This window comes from Nelumbo lutea, chromosome 5 (assembly GCF_056320005.1).
Source record: "Nelumbo lutea isolate HS-2025 chromosome 5, American lotus-T2T, whole genome shotgun sequence".
In the NCBI taxonomy this organism is placed as follows: Eukaryota; Viridiplantae; Streptophyta; class Magnoliopsida; order Proteales; family Nelumbonaceae; genus Nelumbo; species Nelumbo lutea.
Window position 1 is genome coordinate 1,799,867 of NC_142688.1, and position 22,537 is coordinate 1,822,403.

General features: G+C 38.1%; 1 protein-coding gene across 2 annotated transcripts; it reads right to left on the bottom strand.

Annotated features, from left to right (window-relative positions):
* Positions 1–285: 285 nt before the first annotated feature.
* On the bottom strand, positions 286–7,730 carry LOC148849771 (protein NLP5-like). 2 transcript variants are annotated; one of them, XM_088945127.1, is made up of 5 exons: positions 7,220–7,730; positions 5,551–6,661; positions 3,355–3,402; positions 2,222–3,251; positions 286–1,999 (listed from the first exon to the last, which is right to left on the bottom strand). In XM_088945127.1, exons 2-5 carry the CDS (start codon positions 6,466–6,468, stop codon positions 1,095–1,097), a joined length of 2,901 nt encoding a protein of 966 aa, XP_088801253.1. In that variant the 5' UTR covers positions 6,469–6,661; positions 7,220–7,730; the 3' UTR covers positions 286–1,094. The 2 variants fall into 2 exon arrangements, with proteins under 2 accessions (XP_088801253.1, XP_088801254.1); XM_088945128.1 differs by having other exon boundaries at positions 5,551–6,618; positions 7,220–7,606.
* Positions 7,731–22,537: the final 14,807 nt, after the last annotated feature.

The following is a 22,537-nucleotide window of genomic DNA, read 5'->3' on the forward strand; positions in this document are numbered from 1 at the left end:
TAACAATACTTTAATCTTCGATAATTATTAAACATTGTACTTGAGTTTCAACATTATGCAACCCGGTCCATTTTTTTTGGTTAGTTTGGGGCTAACCGGGCCAAGTTGTAGCCCTAGCTATAAATGAAGCTACCATGACTGTTCCTAATATTCCAGAGTAATAGTTATATAACATAACATTGTAAGTCATTTTCCGAACAGTAATGGCCCTATACCAACAAAATAAACCAAAATCAGAAATATTGTAAATCCTTGGTAGAATTTCAGGTTCAGGGTGAATACGCATTGGAAAATAAAAAGAATTAATTTCAATTTCTTTCTTGGAAGTAAATAAGTGAATAATACACGTATCTAAACGTGCCCATCTGTTTATACATAAAAGTGATAAAAGACTCCTCTCAACCACACTAACATCATTTCAACACCCAATTACCTCCCTTGTAATGCAAGACAAATGCAGTAACAAATCAGTTTACATGCGAAGTTCCAAACTTCTTGCCCCTCAATCCCTCAAAAGACCAAAGGGCACTTTGAACAGTGTCTCAGTAGCACTTACCGAGAATCGAGGAATTTCAGTATTTTAATGTATTTCAGTCATCTCCTGGAAAAGCTTATCATGCGCTCAGGTGATTCCTGTTCTGTTCATCTAAATGTGTAAATTCAGTTCCCCTTTTGTCGAGTTCAGCTCCCAGAACTTTAGTTCCTCGAGATGTTTTTCAGTAAACCATTCCCCAGAGACATGTGAGAGAGAAATTTAGCTTGCTTGAAGAAGAGGTCGGTCTCCTTTGTTCATTCATATCAAATTACCCACAGATATAATTTATTTTCCTCTCACTCGCTTTCCAGAAGGGCACATCTCCATCTTCAGAACCTCAGACCAAGATGGGAATGAATTAATCCAACAAAAAATGCTTTACCTAAATTAAATTCCACCCTTCCCCCCAGTATCCACCACCTAACAACTGTTAAAGTTGATAGCTTTTCCACGTCCAAAAAACCCATTCTCGGTGGAAAAGTTACATGTGTAGCGTAGAACCATTGAACTGAGTTACTTACAGGGTGGTTCCTGATCAACTGCCACGTAGGCCCTAGTACTACCCAGCGGAACTCCTTGGGTGAGAAACTCGGTGGACAGAGAGTTTGATTGTGCGTGTCCTAGATGACTTATATACATGAACACATTCCTCCAAATCGGCATCACATGTCAAGAGGACCCACTCGGAGTCATCATCCAAATACTTGAGATCAATTCTACTTGTATCATCTATTTCAAATCGCCTTGCAATCTCTTGTTGTATATCTTTGAAACCCCAGGTGGATTGCAGGCTGAACCGTATTTTCTCTTCTCCATATGTAACTTTAACTCTAATAGCATTCACACCTCGTGAAAGTGAAACATGGCTACCACTCTTAGTCTTAGGCAATTGAAGTAGTGAATTCTCAAGGCTAGGATTAGGATGCTCACCAAGGGATTTCTGGCTATGTGATTTCGCTGGAGGCCTTTGTTCCTCCTCTTGACTTGATGCGTGCAACTCTGCATCACTACGTGCTCTCTTTAATAATGTACCAGCCTTTTCAGCCATTGAAATATCTTCACCACCTGAAATCTGGGCAGAAAGGTGCTGCTCTTTCCCGCTGGAAATGCAGTGGCTTGACTCGGAGCTCTGACTGCAAGGAGACGACGGTGATTTGGTAGTAGATGCAGGAGCCAGGGGGCTGCTTATCGCACCGTCAGTTTGTGTATTTAATGTTAATGGCGGCTTTGAATCTTGATTTAGCTGGGATGTGGAAAAGGGGCTGTCTCCTGATAAATTTGGAGAGGTCACCTCCGGGAAGTTTGCATACAAGGAACCAATCTGAAAAACACCCTCTGCACCCTGCACTGAGTCGATGACAACCTGAAGCTTCCGCAGCGAGTGACCTACCTTCTTGATCTTCCGGGACGGCCATCTGGTGATCCCATGTTGTCGGCATATACGTTTCAGGGTGGTGGGGCATACTGCAACAGAAACCATAACATTATAACCAACTCTGTTAACTTGGTGGTCAATTGCAGAGGACCAAGGCCGCAGGTATTTTACAGGAATCAAAACCCACAAAAGGAACGGAGGAGTTGTTCTAGGTTAGTCCTAGTTTTCTTTTTCCTTTAATTTGGTAAATCGTATATGATTGACTCAATTACTACATTTAATCCTTATTAATTATAATGTATTCAACTTACCGCCAATGCTCTTGGCAGCGTCCTTCAGGCTCCCGGCGAAGTACTGCCGAAGAACTTGCAAGCTGATAGTCTTCTCTGTCTTGGTCCGTCTCTTGTTTCCTGTTTTACCGCCGCTTGAGTAACTACTACGCTCACCAAAACCAAAAGCAGAAGAATTTCCACCACACTCGGGCTCGGCAACATTCTTGGGTCTAGAATCTTGGCGATGCTGCTTATACTCAGAGAACGTTTCTCCTTGATGAAACACCAGTCCAGGATTTTGCCAGTGGGTTGTGATCTTGAATTCTGAATTTGGCTCTTCTTTTTGGAATATCAAAGGAAAAATTTCACCCCTTTTTTGGGATTCCATCAAATGTGTGATCCAGGATGGTTCTTCCTCAGAAGATCCTTTGAACCCTGTAGATCCCAAACCCGTTGCTATTTTTTGCTCAGGGCTCTCGTTTGAGGGAACCGCCACTTCATGAACCGGAAAACCAGCTTCGTCCTCTATCTCCTTGTCTGTGACAACCCGTAAACTCTGGCAAACCCGCTGTACGATGGTGGACAAGGAATTAAGCATCACCCTCTGTTCCTCAGTACCCATGCAATCTACAGGTAAAAAAAACTCCAAAACATAGTCGATCGACCCAGTGCTGATACTCCTCAGGCGGATTGCAACCGCAGCTCGCAACCCAAATATCCTGGCATAGTGCGATAAAGGATATTCTGTCTTGCTGAAGGCGGTAACATCAGTTGAGAAGCAGGGCTGGTTTGTGGTGAAAGCTCTTCCAGCAACACCTTGACCTCTAAACAGGTGGTGCTCGGAGCATGCCTCATGAAAACCCCACATTTGAGGATCCGTCACATAGCAAGCAGAATCCACAGTGGAAACACACACGGCGTAGTTCTCATCTGAGTGTCGACATCCTCCTTTACCCTGTTGGTTGCATGGAACCCAGGTCTGAGCCAAGGGTAATTTATATGTCTCGCAGACCGCTTTTAGAACCCCTAGAATCTCAGGTAATACAGCTTGGTAGGAGGTACTGGATCCCTGTTAAAATGTAAAAGGAAAAGAAATTTTCCCATCACGACTTGAAGTAGAATGTTGTGAATTTTAGGTTTTGCTAAAAAAAAAAAGATGTGGTTCTGGTCACCTTCAAATGGGAAGAAATTGAGACTTCAGAACTCGTGAGATCAACAGCCTGCAAATTGCAAACAAGTTTCAGATGGTGAGGATTTGGGTTTAAAGCCAAACCACTTCTACATTTATGCAGAATATTTTTTGCATTTTCAGAACGGGAAGAGGGATGATAACCCATTAACCCCTCTCCACGCCATTCATCCGGCCATTGAGGAAGTCAAGACTGAATCCAACGGAGGAAATGATTAAATAATTAATATTTAATTTTTACATGTATGTGAAATCTCTTAAAAATTAAGTATATGTTTAATTTCGTAGGCGTTTATAGATTGGCCGTATTTGTATTTTTTTACTTTAAACGTTTATTTATAATTTTTTACTTTAAATGTTTTTTTGTTTATATTGTTTAAATAAACTTTATTTTAAACGTTTTTTATTCTTCACTTTCATCTTAAATTAATACCCATTAAAATGTGTCTTCAGTTTCTCCGAATACCCTATACACAAAAATTAAAATATTTCAATTTTCTAATGCTGAAACTGTAGTGTTGATGTGACGGCGTTTTTCGTCCACAGTACCACAACAGAGACTAAAACCAAACAGAGAGGAGCGGCAAGCGGATTGGCTGAAAGTTGATGAGAAGCCGTGGGGCCAATAGTAAACGCTTAACGCTGAACGCTCAATCTCTCACTTGGCATTTAAGACGTGGTGGGGTGGGGCGTAACTATTGGTCCTACAGCCCACAACGAATTTAATGGCGTTTTTTTTTTTTTTTTTTGTCATAAAAGGCAGTCCGAAATCTGAATCTCTTACACTTCCATAATTCACGGGATTGTCCAATTCAAAGTTATTTATCCGTCTGTTCTCACCCTCACGTTTGACAGTTTGACCAATCAGAATCCCACCTAATAACACTTTGGTTGGTTCTAATTCTATATTTCTATTGGAAAAACAGAATTTATAATACAAGGTGAAACTAAACCTATGCCATTCAATTGAAACCTGGAGGAACAATCTAGAACAGTAGCCCTAGGGTTTTTTTGTTGAAATTAATTAATGTTTTTTTTTTTTGTTTCCATTGGCAAATGTGCCGGTGTTTTATTGGGGGATAGCAGCACCCAGTTGTTGGAGTCAACATTCAACTATAAAGTGTACAACGTATTTGGTGGGGAAGGTTTCAACTTTCAATTATAGAATCCAACCAAGAAAACTCATGGCTGGGGTTCTTAATGCTGGGTTAGGGTTGAGAAATCTTTGGTTGAAGATTGCGTTGGGTTGGGGATGGTTTAGGCTTGAAGCCTTGAACTCAACCCAACCGAACCAAGATGTGCACAGGTTCAAAACCATAAGAATCAACAAGTGTATTTATGGTATATATGTTATTGTTATGTATTTTGGTGGTAACTGGTAAGTGGATTGATGGATTAGTAATTAGTAATTTGTGGTTAGTTGATTGGTGGATTAATGAGAGATATTACATGTATTAACGGATTTAAGGTGTGAGTTGTTTGTTTTAGTTTTTTGGATTCTATAGTTTGATTCTGTAGTATATAGTGATGAGTTGAGTTAGGACTAAGGAATGAACCCTGTTTAAATTAAAAAGGTCCAACTCCCTGAAGGGATCTTTCTCCCATTTCTCTCTAAATTTCTTTTTTATTTATTTTTTCCATTAATGTAAGAAAGCATGTATCAGATGATATCAACGTGGATGACCCTTAGGCTATGGGAGGACACAGAGGGGCTAACGACAGAGATGAAAGAGATTGACTTTATAGAAGAAAACCATGAGTGGCAACATCATATCAAATCCCTGAACAACAATATAATTAAGCTTATTCCTTTGAAGTTGAAGGATGAATTATCACATATTGACATGGTTCTCAGAGATGTGAAAATTGACTCCAACAAAGAACGTACAATGTACAAAGAAGGCAACGAACTATATTGATTGTCAACTGTCAAGAATCTTTTTGTGGGGTAATATGGGATGGGAACTCGGTGGAGTTCAATTAGATCTTGATCAGAAATTTTCTTCTTTTTCTAGGTGGTTGGTGGATTAGTGAATTAGCTAGTAATTCAAATTCAAACTGCATATATGCAGCAGTCAAGCTCAAGCATGGCTACCAAACACCAAAAGAAATAAGAAATGATGACCTCTCTCAAAGTTGCTATAATTTCTGAAAGTAAGAGAGAAGGAAACAGACAGACCTGGAGTGCTCTGCAGACGTTTTCAACATCGGGACGGTAATTGATCTTCTGGGCGGTGGTAACAACCTCAATCACACCCAAACAAGTTCGACTCCCTCGCTCAAAAACTGGGAGGGCAAGTGTCCCGCGAATGTCACACCTCTGTGCATAATCAACGCGTGGAAACTCATCGCTGCGGAAGAATCTAACGTCAGGGGTCCATTCAGGCACCTTCCCCAAGAAAACACGCCCAGGAAGCCCAATAGTTTCCTTTGAGTCCTCCTCCGCCGGGAACTGATAGCTCAGTGACACATTTCTGTAATTTGCGAGCCTCTGGCTACTGGGATTCAGTGAAAATGGCTGACCATCTGTGGTAAGAACATGCTTACCTCCTCTTTTTACAGGAACCCATATCTGGATAAGGACATCACCATCTTTCGTAGACTCTTGAATGTATCCCAGTGCCTGCATTAATCTCTCTCTTACAGAAGGACCCAGATTGGAACTTGGTCCAATCCACCACCTTTTGCTTAACTCACAGTTTGCTTCAGCTGAACAACATTCTGATTCTGCTCTGCCTGACGACTCGGCAATTTCGACAGCATTTGGCTTTTCAGGTTGAATCCTGATGGCGCCTTCTGTTTGTCTCTCAAACTGATCGGGTGGATTTTCAGGGAAAGATGGATCATTTGTCTTATCTTGGCCGTTTTTAGGTGGGATTGCGTTCATATTGCCCGTGTTAATCTCAGGTGTAGGAGAAAAACAAGAAGAGTCAAAGAAATTCGTTGAAATAGAGGATCCAGGGTGCAGGAAATCAGATCCATCAATCGTCTCCAACCAGCACCCTTCTAACAGGAGTTCGTCCATGATATCAAAATCCCCAGTGGTTTCCGGAACAGTCTCCAGAGTTGTAGCCCGTGGAAAAACACCATCTTCCATGTTTGTTTGCCCTCACAACTCCGTCAAAAACAGCTTATTGCATTCGAATTGCAGAAGTCAGGATCCAAAACAGAAAAGAACGTAAAATATATAAAACAGATACAGGAACTTCCAGGATGTATTCGCTTCTTCAGCCTTCAAAAACTCAATCTGTCCGAGTTGCAGAAACATCATCAACAAAAATCTTTAGGAACTGCAATCAGAGAACTATTTCAGAAATAAAAAAAAAAAAGAACAAAAAAAAAAAAAAGAAACCTCACATAGTTTCAGAGAGAACTATTAACAAAAATTCGTTCGGTGAAAACTAAGAATCAAAAAGCTTTCCCTAAGATTGGATTTCTTCTTTTATCTCCCGCAAATCTAAAGCAACCCCAGCTGCAGGACCAACAAAATCTAAAAATAAAACTCAGATTACCACGAGTAAGAACCCGGTTCAGGAACACCAAATCAAGAGCACAAAATGAATATGGTAACTGGTATGTGGAAAAATGTAACCAAGAGAAGCAAAAGAAAAAGAAAACACTTTTTACAGATTCTTCTTTCTTTTACCATTCTCTTAGAAATTCTAATCACTCTTTTTGCAAACAAAACCAACCAAGAAAAAGGTGCGAACGAGAATTGGGAAGAAGAGCTAATTCAATTGGCAATCCCCAAAACTAAACCCAGTTTCAATAACCCACACGACCCAATCATAAACATGAAAGAAGCAAAGCGAGGGAAAGAAAAAACACAAGAAGAAGAAATAACTCACTGTGTGCAGATCCTTCAAAACGCTAAGATGGGGTATTTCTTCTGTTCTTCAGAAACCCAAAACTTGACTAGGATGCAGGAACGTGACCAACAAATTTTACAATGGCTCTGTTAAAACCCTTGGCACAAGGGAGAGCTTTTAGCTATAATTATCATGAGTTATTCTCTTGTTTTTGAAGTCTGAACTCTATATTATTTCAGGCTATTCTAAGAACAATCTCCCCCTAGGACGGACCCCACAAGCCACAGAACTCCGGGAAGGAATTCCAACCAAACCATCCTATTACAGTATTACTCCTTCCTTTCTCTTCTCTCCTCACTTCTGTGGGCTGTGGCTGGTAAAGTCAACTGCAGTGCGCACGTGAAAGAAGAAAAAAGAAAACGAAAAACAAAAACCTCAAGAGAATGTAAAAGCAGAATAAGTAGAGAGGGGAGAAAGCAAGGAAGAGTTAAAGAGAATCCGATCTCTCTGCTTTTTCAAATAGAGTCTAGATTCATGAAATGAAACCATGTTACTGTTCAGATTCTACCGCACATAATTTATTATCTGGAAAAATTTTAGTTTAGTACCCTGAATTTTGGGTAGTGTAAAGTTAGTAATTGAACTTCAAAACTTGTCACTGCAGTATTCAAACTTTGAAAAACTGTAAATTTAGTCCAAAACTGTTAACAGACGTTAAGTTGCATGTAAAATAACACAAATCCTCATCTAATTTTCTTTATAATGTTCTTTGTGAAAATGACACAAATGACACGTTTTGAAGCTGCAGGTCGGACAGACGCATAAAAAGGTTTAGTAATTTATATCACTGAGGACGGGAGCAAAGGATAGGCAAATGTAGTGTCTTCGATGGCCTAAACGACCCTTCACATTTTCTCAGTTGCAGTGATGTCCAATCCAACTTTGACCCCTCTCAAACTAGTCCTTACATTATGGTTTCTCTCTGCAAAATGAAACCCATCCAACAAAAATGAATCATCTTTTTTGGGTATCTATTCATCATGTTTCATGGTTTTATGAATCCTGCAACTTTGGCTACGGAGAGACCGATTCCTATTAAAGAATGATATAACAGCTGCTATGATGGATAGCCAAGAGAGCTCGTGAAAATTGGGTATTTGAGACAGAATTATCTGAATGCATGCAAAGATGATCATCAAGGGATAGTGTGATGTGTCGCATTGGCATGTGGCCGTTCTTGTGAAAGCAGTTGGACGTTTGAACCCTGATTGAGAAAAGCAATATGAAATCAAAACCAACATTATCTACAAACAATTAAAGCCAAAATTGAATGAAAAGAAGTTAAGAACAAGCTTAGAGGGCCGGATTAAATTACTTATGCCATACCGATAGATGAGTGATGGTGTATCAGATGGTAGCCCCTCCAAAGCTATCATATTGAGCTAATCCACAGAGCTGAATCATTATTCCTTATGAGAAAAAAAGGGAAAATTAGAAACCCCATTAGGATTCCAGACATTCAAGAGAGAACCTTGGTTTTTCAATGTTTTGAATTTGAATTTTGAAGGTGATGCTGCTTAATCTGAGGTAGTGTACGAATTGAGGAAAGCAATCAGATAGTATTTGTTGACAGAGTAGGGCCGAGTTATATGGATGGTGCTACACTTCAAGACCTGTGATCAAGAAAGGAGAAGTCAGAGGCCCGAGGAATTATCCCCGGGTAAATACTCTGACGCTCGAGTTAGTAAGAAGTGGTAGATGGTTGGGCCGAGTTATAAGAGTGCTGGTCCGAACTAAGTAGTAGTACTGGTCTCAGAGGTTGGGGTCCCTTACCTCGAGAGTGGAATACAATTTTATAGCTGAAAATCCGTGTCCTGATCGGATTGGGCTTATAGGGTTGTCGGGATAAGGTTAGCCGCCGAGGTATTTGGGATAGTCTCATTCCCCAACGGATTTGTCTTTCTTACTCCTCTTTATCCGTAGTTGTGCTCATTCACGTGACGCGTAGTTGATGTAGCTCGGCTGAGCTATGCCAACGTGGTCGAGCTATGCCGACGTGGCCGAGGTAGGATGACGTGGTCGGGCGAGGGCTGGGCGGCCACGTGTCTTGCCTGGCCAGCTCAGCCATGACCCAAACATTATTCCCCCAGTTCTGAAGTCAAGGAATGAAGTAGTCCAATTTGTTCTTCGGCTAAGGAACTTCCAAGTTGATGTCTGGATGAGCGTCTGGCCCTTTTGGTGTTCCTCGGTGCCTGCTACAATTTTGAGAATCGGGTAAATGGAACGTGGTCGAGGAATCTTCCCATCGTTGGTTGCAGAACTCTAAGAACTCCGACTTCGGAATTCGAACACCACTCCCCCAGTTCTAAAGCTGAGGAGGGGCAATGCTTGGTTTGAAGTGTTGCACGGTCATGTAGCTTGGCAGAGCACTGAGGTGTCGAACTAAGCTTCAAGGTTCGTCCTCCTAATGGAGCCGAGGAATGACTCTGATACCAAGTAGAGGTTGAGCTTCTGTGTCATGGTCACTGTGATGCTCAGCCATGGTGTGCCGAGCTTTGGATGGGTTTGAATTCCAGAGTTGAGGCCGCTGCGATGCTCGGCCATGATGGGCCGAGCTTCCGAAGTCGGGACTTGGTTTGGCCGTATGCCGAGGAAAGGCTTTTTGCTGCCGGTGGGAGGCCAAGTTTCGAAGTTGAGGTCGTTGTGATGCTCAACCACGGTGCATTGAGCTACGCAGTCGGGGACCATGGGGGTGTCGAGCTGTAGAACTGAGGCCATTGCGATGCTCGGCTATGACTTGTCGAGCTTTGAAGTTGAGGGCCTTCGGGTGCCAAGCTATTGTGATGCTTAAGGGCTTCTAGGTGTCGAGCTATTGTGATGCTTAAGGGCCTCTAGGTGCCGAGCTGTTGCGATATTCGGTTGTGGTCTGTCAAGCTTCGATGTTGGGGGCCTCGCAGGTGCCGAGCTATTGTGATGCTTGGTTGTAGTCTGCCAAGCTTCGATGTTGGGGGCTTCGTAGGTGCCGAGCTATTGTGATGCTCGGTTGTGGTCTGCCAAGCTTTGATGTTGGGGTCCCTGCTCTTCGGCTAAGGAACTTGTACTTGAAATCTCGAAATTCGAGCACCACTCCCCCAGTTCCAATGTCAAAGGGTGGGGTGCACGGCTGAGGCACAACGGGGCCTCCTTTAGTCGGTATTTACTGTTGGTCATCCTGAAGAAACTAGAGAAATCGATTGACCCAATGGTCCTGAGCGAACCTCGAGCATGGGGTAATTAATGCCCTGGCCGTTGCTTGTTGAGGTCATCGCTTCGGTTCCCGAGGCCTTGTGCATGCGGTAATAGTCGCGTCAATTGGTTTTCCTGAGCTCTGTCAGAGCGGTGCTTGATCCTCACCGTAGATCTGGCATCGATTCTCGTTCCCACTGGTTATAAGTAGGGGTGGACGAGCATTCCCCCTTGCCATTTGCAAGAGGAGTTGCTTGGAGAGCTCGGCGAAGTGTTGTTTGCGTTGCTCGGCATTTGGTTTTTATTCCTCAACTTCAAGCCCGGTAAGATGTCTTCCTCATCTTTTCATTCTTCTTCCACTTCTAACTTTTCTGGTTCTAATGAGTCCGATCCGAGGTTGAGGCTTTCAAGGATGCTAGGGTTGAAGAGGCTGAAGTCGGTCCCTCTAGGATAGAAGCCAAACTTCCATTGCGGGCTGGTCGCCGGTTTGGGACGACACCCAAGAACAGACTGGTTTCAGGAACCTTTTCTTTTTTTCGTTTTTTTCTTTTACCTAGATTGGCTTTCACTACATCCATTGTAGTTTCTCTTGCTTGTAGAACAGATGTAAACCAAGTGAAGACAGCGAAGAGTATGAGAGCAGCAGGTCCAACTATCCAACCCAACTGAGCTACAACCAAAGCTAGCCAGATCCAATAACAGTAGTAAAAATGTGAGCACTTGCAGTCATCAATGTCACTTCACATCAAAATGAATCACAAGTAAATATATTTAACTAAATTTTCAATAAGAATTTCAGAATTGTTTTAACAACTAGAAACAATTACCGGTCCTTTTTACACGTTGCGTCCATCGTCGTCCAAATCCTTATTAGTATTAGTTTTCTGGTATTACCAATCCTTTTTTTTTTTTTTTTTCTGGTATTAGTTTTCTTTTTAACACCAATTTTTTCATTCACAGTATATTTAAAAGGGTAATTTTAAAATTTTAGAATGTTAAATGTTATAAATTACATGGGAACTAAGGGACTACCCAGAGTTCAATAACACATTTTGAAGTTTGGGTAGTAACTTGACACTACCCCAGAGTTCAAGATAGTAAACTGAAAAATTCCTCATTATTCTATTATTTTAGGGATATTTTATTTTCATGCATAGAGACAGAGGAGGGTTGGGTTGGCTGAGATTCTGACGACTCACCTCTCCCAAGTCTCACCTCCATCCATATATAGTTGGTTATTATTTATTTTTTGAGAGATTGACTGAAAGATTCTTACCCCACGTTCTCTGGTATCTATAGCTTACATCTACTATTCTGCTTACACGTTGCACCACAACGTTGTTTCTCTGTCATCACAACATTCGGAGGCAATTTAGTGTTTCAGTTTATTTAAATCTATTAATTTGAATTTTTTTAGACTTAATTTGGAAAAAGTATAAATATAAATATATATAAAATAATATAAAATATAAGATTTTGCACTCTTCTTCATATTTGCATTTATTCCAAATTCAACCTTAGACCCAAATAAGTATAACACAATTATTCTCGGAGAAAATCTGGAATTTTATACTTTGCAGGGGCTGACGTGTGAACTTGTAATTACTTAATTACCCCTAATATTATCTCGCAGTGCATCCTCTCCTCATGGAGTTGAGATTTTCTGTCAATAAAATAAAATAGATTCCAATCTTTTGGCAACTTGATCTAACACTTAATCCCACCATGAGACTGAAACCCACCATAAAATTATATATAAAATGCCTACACCGCCAGATGGGTAAACCGGCAGAAATCATGTTAGCCACCGATGAACTGTATGGGTCCTGGACCCACCAAAAGTTAGTTGATAATGAAACAGAGATGAGAGTATAGAAGGATTTATTGCACGCCATATTGGGGGTTGACAGGGATCGAGTGCAAAATGAATGCATCAATCATTTGCTTAGTTTTCTAATTTTGCTCGATCCATTTTGTTTGGTAGTCCATGGCCATTACTAGTCTTTACTCTTTAATGTCATATTTATATAATTCGTGGATAGGAACAAGATATTCGTGCTCAATTTATGAAAAGTTCGATTTTGTTCAGTTTAAATGGAATTTTAAGCGGAATTTGAGCTTAATGAAGTTTATATTATATATAAAATTGTTAATCTTCATGTGTAATTTATTATATAAAATCTTTTATATATTTTTCTTTAATATTTTTATGTCGAGTTTGAACTGAATCAAGCTCAAACATATAGTTCAAAACCAAACTCAAACCTCATATTTTTCTACCCAATTGAGCTCAAATAATTAAGTATTTAACTCAGCTAAAATAATATTGCTACTGCAGTGGGGTGTGGGATTTGTTCAGGATGATAAAGAACAAAGGCTCCATTAAATCATATAGCTGGTTGATTTACTTGCTTTTGCAGGGCCTCCCCTTTATTAATGCAGAGCCTGGGGCAGTTCTTGAAGCTTTGTCTTCTGCTAAAGAAAGAGGAGGGAGCAGTTATCACTGATGTAATTGTTAAAGTGATGGTGGAGAGAAGCTTGGCTGATTAACTGTTTTTTTTGCTGTATATTTTGTGTATAAACCTAGGTCCCTGTTTGGTTTGTAGGAATAGGGGTCTGGAATTAGAATTGGAATGAGTTATTCTGATTCTAATTTTTTGATTGGACAGAATCATAATCACATTCTAATACAGAATCTCATTTTCGTTCTTGCTGAAATGGCATTTTCTCATTTGAAGGAATGATTATTCTTTTCTCCTTTGGGAATGAAATCCCGCTCATGTTGATTTCAATTTTCATTTTCATTCTTTTCTGAACCAAATAGACTATGGTCTTAGACCATTCCTATTCCGATTTCAATTCCAGCTCCAAACCAAACGGACCCAGAATCTGTATTAATTATGCTCGTGTCATTTCTTAAAACGCTATATAAATTGAGGGATGAAAAATGTGCGGGACTCCACTCCTGTTTGGCTAGACCCTAATGCCAAAATTTTTTTGGTTATTAAGTTTTTAACATATATTTTTTTAATTAAAAAAAAAACATTTAATACGTAGTTTGTGTGTAATTGAGCACGTGTTATAGAAAAATTGTGACCAATCAATTGGTATCATAAAATGATAACCAATCTTGTGGTTATTTATGGGATTTGAATAGGCTCGGATTGGTTGTGGGTAGATCCAAATTTGATGTGGTGATAGTTGAATTTTTGTTTATCCAATTCTTGTCGGGCTTAGATATAGACAAAAGGAAAAGAGACAAATAAAAAAAGCGGAACCTTGCAAAATAGAAATACAACGTCCAGAAGAAGACAAATGACTGAAATGTTTTCTTCTTTTGTTCAGTTTTTTTTTTTTTTTTAATGTTTTCAAAATATTATGGGACGGGACGGTTGGACTGGAAAAATCGGAAACTGATCATCTGACCAGTTTTGTTTCATTCTAAAATTGTTTTTGGGCCAAAAATCATTCATTTGGACAGCGGACGATTGATTTGGGCGATTGAATTGTTTGAACCATTAATAGTTTTTGGTCATTTTTTTATTTTTTATTTTTTGTTGAAATAGGCCCATTCATTAGGTTTGAACGGTCAGACCATTCCCAAGAATCGAACCCCTGAATGGTTCATTATTCGATTTGATTTTAAAATCCTTAGTTTTTTTATTTTTTATTTTTCACTTGCCAACGTGGCAGTTGTTTATGTTCAGAAAACAAAATCATATCTTCACCCATCTTCTTCCAATTTCCTGAGCCATTCTTTCATGTCCAAACATTTTTCAATTATTGTTTCTAAATACATAAACAAAATTGACAGAAATATATACTATATATTTTTTATTTGGTATATACAATAATATTTTTTAACTCAACCCGGATATAGAGGTGATTGAATTCTGGGTCAAATGGTTCAACCATTGAGTGAGTTCAAATTGCTTGACTCTTTTAAGTAAAAAGTAAAAAAAATTAAAAATGGTTCTAAATTATATTTTAAGGCTATTTTACATCAAAATAAATTTACAAGAATAAATATTATAAGGCTATAACACACAACTGTAACATCATCTTTTGTGTTTTCTTGTCAATACACATTTGAAGAAGTATAATGAAAGTTTAAGGTAATTTTCTCTTTCCATTTAAAACAAATCAAATTGGGATGATATACTTCTCAATCAAATTAAGGGCCTATTTGGTTCATGGGAAAAGAGGTCAGGAATCGGAAATATAATGGGTTAGGTGGAATTGGAATCTTGGGAATGGCATTCCCCTACCTGGTGGAATGGCTTCCCCATTTGAGGGAATGATTATTCCCTCCCCTTCTCTTGGGAATGAAATCTCATTTCAGTTTATTCCAATTTGTCTGAAGTCTAAACCAAACAAATTAAGGAATAGATCATTCTGATTCCGGCTATCAACCAAACAGACCTTAAGATCTGATTTTCATCATCTATCTAACTAGATACATTTATTTATGGATTTTAATTTCAGTGTAAAGCTACGGACTCAATCAATGTTTTCAAAACTGGACTGGATCCAATGGTTGGATGGCCCAAAACTGTTTTTTAGCAAATAACTATTGATTTGGTAAACAAACCATTGACCTAGGTGGTTAAATTGTTGAATCATTCAACTCAGGAATGGTTTTAGCTGTTTTTTGTGTTTTAAATTTTTAAAATTTTTTTGCCAGAACAGGCTGTCAGTTCAAACCGAATTATTGAACTGTTCAACCTGAAAACCGGATCCGGAACAGTTCCCTATCTAGTCCGATTTTATAAACTTTAGAGTCAAGTGCGTTTTCATCCCATGACACATCCCTGAAAGGTTAATAGCCCTAAATTATTTAAAAATTGAGAGGACTATATACAAAAACATTGTCAGTATGACATGACATGAGAAATGTTTAAGCCACAGGTTATCAGACACTACACGGTTTGGGGCATTTACTTGCCACGTGTCCTAAATAAAGAATTAAATATTAGCTTACAACGGAGCCGTATTATATTACTATAACAAAGGAGCTATTTTATAAGAAGATTTTTTTTTTATTTGTCTTACGTGGGTCTTATGCGTACGGAACACTGATGTATTTATTTTCTAAGAAAAAAATAAAATATCCAAATGCATGATTTTATTTTCCAAGAAAAGATAAAATTTTATGCAATGTCCAAGCATCTATGCAGACAGGCGTGCAAACCAATGAACTTGAATCAGATAGTGGTAGACTCAAAATTTGTTCCCTTTATATTTGAATTCGAATTAGGTCATATCCATCAGATTTGTATTAAATTCAGATTACAATTAAATGTTGAATGGTATAAATAAAATAAAAAATAAAAATATTTCGGTCAATCTCCTGTTAAATGGGATTCCTTGAAACAAGAAACAAAGAGAAAAAAATGTGCACTGTGCACATTAATTTATGTTATTTTTTCTTTCTTTGAAGTGTTTGTTGGGAGCAGATCTGGTTTCTGAGCATATACAATCAATAATCAATATAGTAGGGCTGTCGATGAACGGAATAGTGGTCCAAGCTGATTTGGTTTAACATGAATGATGAATCCATTATAATATACCAAGTGCAATCCAATATGATAAATATTTTGGATTAGGTTGGTCTAATTCAATATTTTATTGGATTGTCCAACTTTTTCAAATTGATTTTAACTCAGGTTGCATTCAATCCAAACCTGATCCATCTTTTCTTCTATCTATCAATGGATCAAATATATATTAGTTCAACTTGATCCAATCCAATATTACTTATTACCAAATTTGAATTGTTCCAATTCAATATGCCTTATTACTTATTAGACCATCCAGTTTGTTCAAAGAATTAAATTGGTTTTGATTTGGATGGATCCAACCCAAACCCAATCCATTGTCACCCCTAATCTTAGACCGCATGTATTGCTCTTGAGGAAACACTAAAGATTATATAATAACCAGGAAAAAATGCAAGGTGTATGATTCATAAATGAAAGTTTTGGTTGAGAATCCAAAATCAAAATCAACCAAAGCACCAGCCCTTAAGCCTAAGGTGTATGATTTGTTAGGGACTGAAACTTATTAATTAATCTACATGGTGGAGTAATTCTCAAAAGAGTCTTTACGGTGAAAAAGACACTCATGAAATGATAGAAACAATCCCTCGTCACACAACCCTACCAATTACCATACCATTTTCCTTTTGCTTGTAAGACATTCTAACCAATTCTTACATTCTCTATTTCATGTGGTAGATTGTGCCACTAAATCGTTGTCCAATTCGATCATCGTGATGTCAATCTCGAAAACAAAAGTACAGTTTTATTGACTCACCTTCTCTCTCTCCTCTTAGCCTGCTCTTTATATAATTAATCAAGTTTACACAAAAGGAAAGACGATTTAATTGAAAAAGAAACGGAACGCCCAATTAGGATGTTGAAAAGAGATGATTCGTTTGTGTTGTTTAATTTATGTGAATCGATGGGGGGTGAGGTGTGAAGGGTAGACGTACAACATAACAATGACTAATTGAATGTTTGATTAATGCTATAATGTATTGTTGTTAAAGTAATTTTATACAAGGAGAAGTTGTAGACGGCATGTTCGATTAATTATTTGTGTGATACTGTGGCGTGCATTACACACAAGCTCAGCTAAAACCCCTATTATGTTGTAGCCTTTATATAATATATTTTAAAGATGTGGTGATGGATGCAACTCTGAACTCCACCCTCCCACCCCACAATCTTCAAACTGCAAACTAGTGGCTGGCCGCACTGTATCTGCTGGATTTTCAATTCCAACCGGTTGTCACTTTTGTTATAAAAACAAAAACAGTGATTTATGGCGTTCTGAGACTGAGACATCTGTCCACCCAGAAAACATAAAAAAAAAAAAAAAAAAGGTTCTGAGATGACATATTTGTCGGATTCAAAGATGCAACCCTACCAATAACATCGTAACTTTTTTATTTGAGGATTTTCGTACAACATAACGTATCTTTCTGGTTTCTGCGGGATCTTTGGTTTTTTCTCTGATTCGAACCGGATTTCACGATTGAAACGGGTTAACAAACCGATTAAACCAGTAAAAAAGTGACCCCAGTGAGTGAGCATTTCGGTTTTTTGTCGGTCCATGTTCGGTGGGACTTGTTTGGGCAGAAAGAGGTGGGTGGGTAAAATGGATTTTGTCTCGACTCTGGAGCCTTCTCAGTCTCGAATCTCAAATCTCAAATCTCAGTTGGTGGCGATGCAGAGAGACCAAAGAGAGGATAATGATTTGTGGGACTTCGGGTAATGCTTTACACGTTTGAGGCCGGAAAAAAGCAACGCTCAATCACCTATCAGCTTATTCTCCTTCAACAAACAGACACAGCTTCTCCTTTTGATTGGAGTATACAGTTTTCATATATGGCAAAAAGAAAGAAGATTTCACTAATATTTTAACCCATTTTTATTAATTCGGATAGCCTGCTCCAGAACCAGAATCCATTTCATGTCTTAAGGCTACTATTATTTCTTCTTCTCTTGTTTTGAGAAAAAAAAAGTTGAAGTATTTTTCATATGTAGAAAGACAAAATATGTTTACATGAAAGGACGTACATTGATATTTGAATAAACGAAAAGGTGCAAATCAACCCTATAGGCTATATAGCTCTATCACTAGTCTATACAGAATACCATTTCCACCCCAGTTCTAAGATAATTTATTATTCCCTACTGAGTTGAATTCAGTTAGAATATCTGATACCATCTATCTCGGCAGACAGTTAATCAATCTAAATCATTGCTTGACCCCAAACGGCTAGTTAGAAAAGGCAATTTTGCCAAAATTGATTCTTAAAAGAAAAAGAAAATCAGAGGGGAATAAATCAAATCAACTCGGTTCTGATTTCCGTGCCCGAACCTTTGGGAGATTGCTCCTTCAATCACGGGATGATTTTTCAAAGGGAAAATAACCAATCAGCCCACATCAGTATTTTATAGCTCTATAGTATAGGGGGAATGCATCCTGGCCGTGAGTTAATGTCAAATTCACGGACAGGATGTGGTTTATAGGGGGGAGAGGTTAATGGTAAGGGGTTAGCTGGAATTCAAAATTCTGCATCGGCTGTATCCGTATTTCTCCGTTTTTTAAATTGATTTCTACCATTGGTAGTGCCAATAACGTTGTGACAATTGTCTGTTTTCTTGGAAAAATCGTCCTATTTCTATCAAATATATTTAATGGGAGAATTAAGTGATTCCCCAAACTCCTCAAAAGCACTGTTTTTGAGGAAATGACTTTTATAAATCAATTGCTCTGACCAAAAACGAAAAACCTCACTTGGCTCATTGGCTGAGAAGTCTTCTCTCAATGTGGAGCAAAACAATGACCCTTTTGGTGGTAGATAGTGAACCGTTGACCCATCTGATAATGATAATATGACACAGATTGAGAAAAGAGTGAATTCCACTGAACCGTTGTTTCGGAGGGAAAAATGGTCCAATATCTGAGCCGGGTTTTGAAGCACTGACTGTAGAAGCAAAGTGTATAGATAAGATCGATGCCCACCACACCAATGGAGGAGTTTATATTACTCCAAAGTCCAAACAAAACCTCGGTACGAAAAAAGAACGATAAATCCCATGAAAGTACACAACCGATAAGTTTTATTTAAGATTAAATAAAAAAATACATAGAAAATCACAATAAAAGCACAGAAGTAATGCAGTAACAGAGCATATGCCATTGGCTACAAATCATTAGTTTATGGTTCACAGCAAAACATTATCTGTACCTACACTGTACCGATTCTACATCTATAAGACTACAACCAGATAGCCTATATACTCACATACTCACAGTATATGGGCTGATTGAATCTTGAGCAGAACTAGATGGAAGCCCATAGTCCAACTAGTCAGCCCAGCCCATGCTCATTGGTTTAGCTGAGCATGAAGATGAATAGATGAGGATATATATATACAGCATCACAAAGCTTTAAAGCCAAAGCTCAGTTATGTGAAGGATTTTATATATATATATATATATATATGGAATCGGTGCAAAGATACAAGGAGGATTCATCCTTTCATTTTCTTTTTTATAGTGAATAAAGATTCTTTGATCCCATCTAAACATCTGGAGCTTTAAAGACTCTTTTTTTTGTGGGAGAAGATCACTAAACTGACACTAAGAAGAAATTAATGAAAGGTTGTCTAATTCATCCAATGAACAAGCAGCTGAATAATCTAATTGATTAACTAAAAAATAGTGTCACTAGTGACAGATATATATATATATATATATATATATATATATATATATATATATATATAAATATTAAAAAAATGGTAAGTTCAGTTGAATGGGCTTATTTTATTAATTAGTTTGCCAGTTGGGTGGGTGAATTGCAAGTGAAGAGATTATTACAAGTCACAAGTCACAACCACCCACACCGCAATAACGTTGACAGATCCGCTGGTAATATGAGCAGGGACAATCCATATTAGAATCAATAGATGCAGTCAGTTATTTAAATTTGTTTAATTAGCCAAAATTGAAATTCTCCTTCTACTGGTGGTACTGCGGTTCATTATATATTGATTATATCGCCATCAATCACTTGATATGACATATTACAGGATGGGGATGGGGGGATGCCAACACCCTTGAAAGTTTGTTTGCTGATGAAGTTTGGAATCGACTTAATTTGGACTGACAGAACAATTAGGAATTAGATAGCAAGGAAGACATGAATGAAATCAGCCAGTACCAGTAGCTCACTTGCGACACTAATTCAAAGAGCTAGCCACGCCTGTGATTGCGATTCAAAACCCAGCTCTGGGAGCTCTGGGACTGGGGGGAATTCATCATCAATGTACTCTGCGCCAATGGTGAATTGTGTCGGTGGCATCGGCATTTCATCATCTTTTGAAAATGTGATACCTTCGTCAGACGATTAGGGGACGCATTATTAAGAGCTCATCATCCCACCATCAGCAGATATATCCATTCGGCCTCTCCAAAGGCTATTCTGTTTTGTTTTGGTTCTAAATATCGATGCAGGCCAATACACTGGTAGGGTGTTTTGGTCTGTATTGGTACTTTTTTTTTATGTTTTATTTATTTATTTTTTAAGATCGGTTCAGAGGAGTCAGTTTATATCCTGGCTATCATCTGAACCATGGCCTAACCCGATACACCCTTTGTAGGACTGTATCAGAAAGGCCCCAACACGATACATATCGACCGATACATAATGATATTTTGAACCTTGCATCTCTCCAATTAGGGGTGTAAGTGAATCAAGCTACTCCAGCTCACTTCGCTAAATACTCGATCTTGTTTTAAAGATAATTGAGTTCAAGTCAAGCGCAAATAATTAATCAAATTGGGTTCAAGCCTTGCAATACTTGTTGGCTCAAGTAGTCGAACTTATGATAAAGCATTCATCTATGGGAAAATCTATGATACCGGAAAGATATGATATCAGAAAAGTTCTAACTAATCAAAAGGCACCCGTGAATTTTGATAAATAACAGGTGATTGTCTATCACATTTGTGATGCCTGTGGATTGGTCATAAGTTTTTCAAATATCATGTATTTCTGTATCATAGAAGAACCTTATTTCTATTTATAATATAAATAAAATAATTTATAATCAAGTTTCAAATATACTTCTATTTATAATATTAATAATATGCTCAAATTATACTTTCAAATATCATGTATTGAGCTTGAATACAGTTTCAAGCTTCGAGTTTTTGAATAGAGTCAAGCTCAAATAACCCCAATACTCAACTGGACATAGTTAGTTCGATTACCCTCCTATTCCTAACAAGAACAGTTTGCAAATTGACCCACTAATCGTGTGTGTTGTCTGGTAGTGCCCGCATTTTAAATATAAACTCACACAGTGCTCAGCTTAAGGGCCATTGTTTGGTGCAATGATAAAATCTTGGACTCACAAAATATGAGAATATGGGTTCGATTTTGAGATTGATCATTTCGTTCATTGTGTTTTCACGTGTGGATATTATTTTATGGCTGTTGTTGTGGATGTATAAATTTTCAAGACTGAATTGAAACGTTTCAGCTATTATTTCCATTCGTTTTTATAATGAAGGTGTTTGATTGCCATCTCTTCTATGTTTTGGTGTAAATGAATGATGAAGTAAAACAAAATTTTCATTGTAAAAAAATCGAAAAACAAGCACAGATTATTGATTACTGATACATAAAGTCTAACAAATAACTTTGTGGACATACTTTATATGAGTTTGTGTCGATTTAAGCTCGGTCCAACCCAAGACTACTTAGATGGGCTAAATAGTAAGTAGAAAGTAAAAAAGAAAAAAAAGGTTCCAAAAGTTAAAAAAAAAAAAAAAAAAAAAAAAAAACTGATATAGCTACAAGCTAGAAACAATGAAATAGGAAATAGAAGAAGTAGGGTTTTGAAAGATATGGGAGGAGAAGGTTTGGGCTTATTATAGTGTTTTTTAAAAGAAAAAATAAACATTTTTTACTTGAGAGTTGGAGAAGCGTTAGAGAGTGATCCTAACATTTCGGTTCAAGTTTTATTTTTTATTTATTTTTTTGGGGAGGGAGGACCCACCGCAACACATGCAGCAGCAGCAACGGGATCATATTTGAAAGCCCCATCAAACTGAATAACTAAGCAAAGAAACCTATAGGTGAATCCAGATTTCCTACTCATTTTCTCTACCCATATCATCCTATGATACACTACAGCCGCACATCTTACAATACAAAGATGACAATGCATAATTTAGAAATGGCGACAGTCAAACTTTTCACAAGTTGTTCGAGCTCGGCTCATGAAAAGCTCAATTTAATTTGGTTTCAATCGAGTTCAAGCTTGAGCTCAAGCCCAAGTCAGCGACTCGATTATTAAACGAGTCGAATTCGAGCCTACTAGAGCTCGGCTCATGAGGTTTGCGAGCCGAGTTGTATTATAATTATTAAATATAAAATAAAAAAATTATATATAATTTTTATTTTTATAAAATATAAAACAAGCCAAACCAAACTTGAGCTCAAGGTTCTGACTCAAACTGAACTCGAGCCTAATACTATTTGACTCAACTTGGCTCGAATCCACCCCTAGCATGATTGCAATTCAAGACGGATAGAGAGTAATGGGA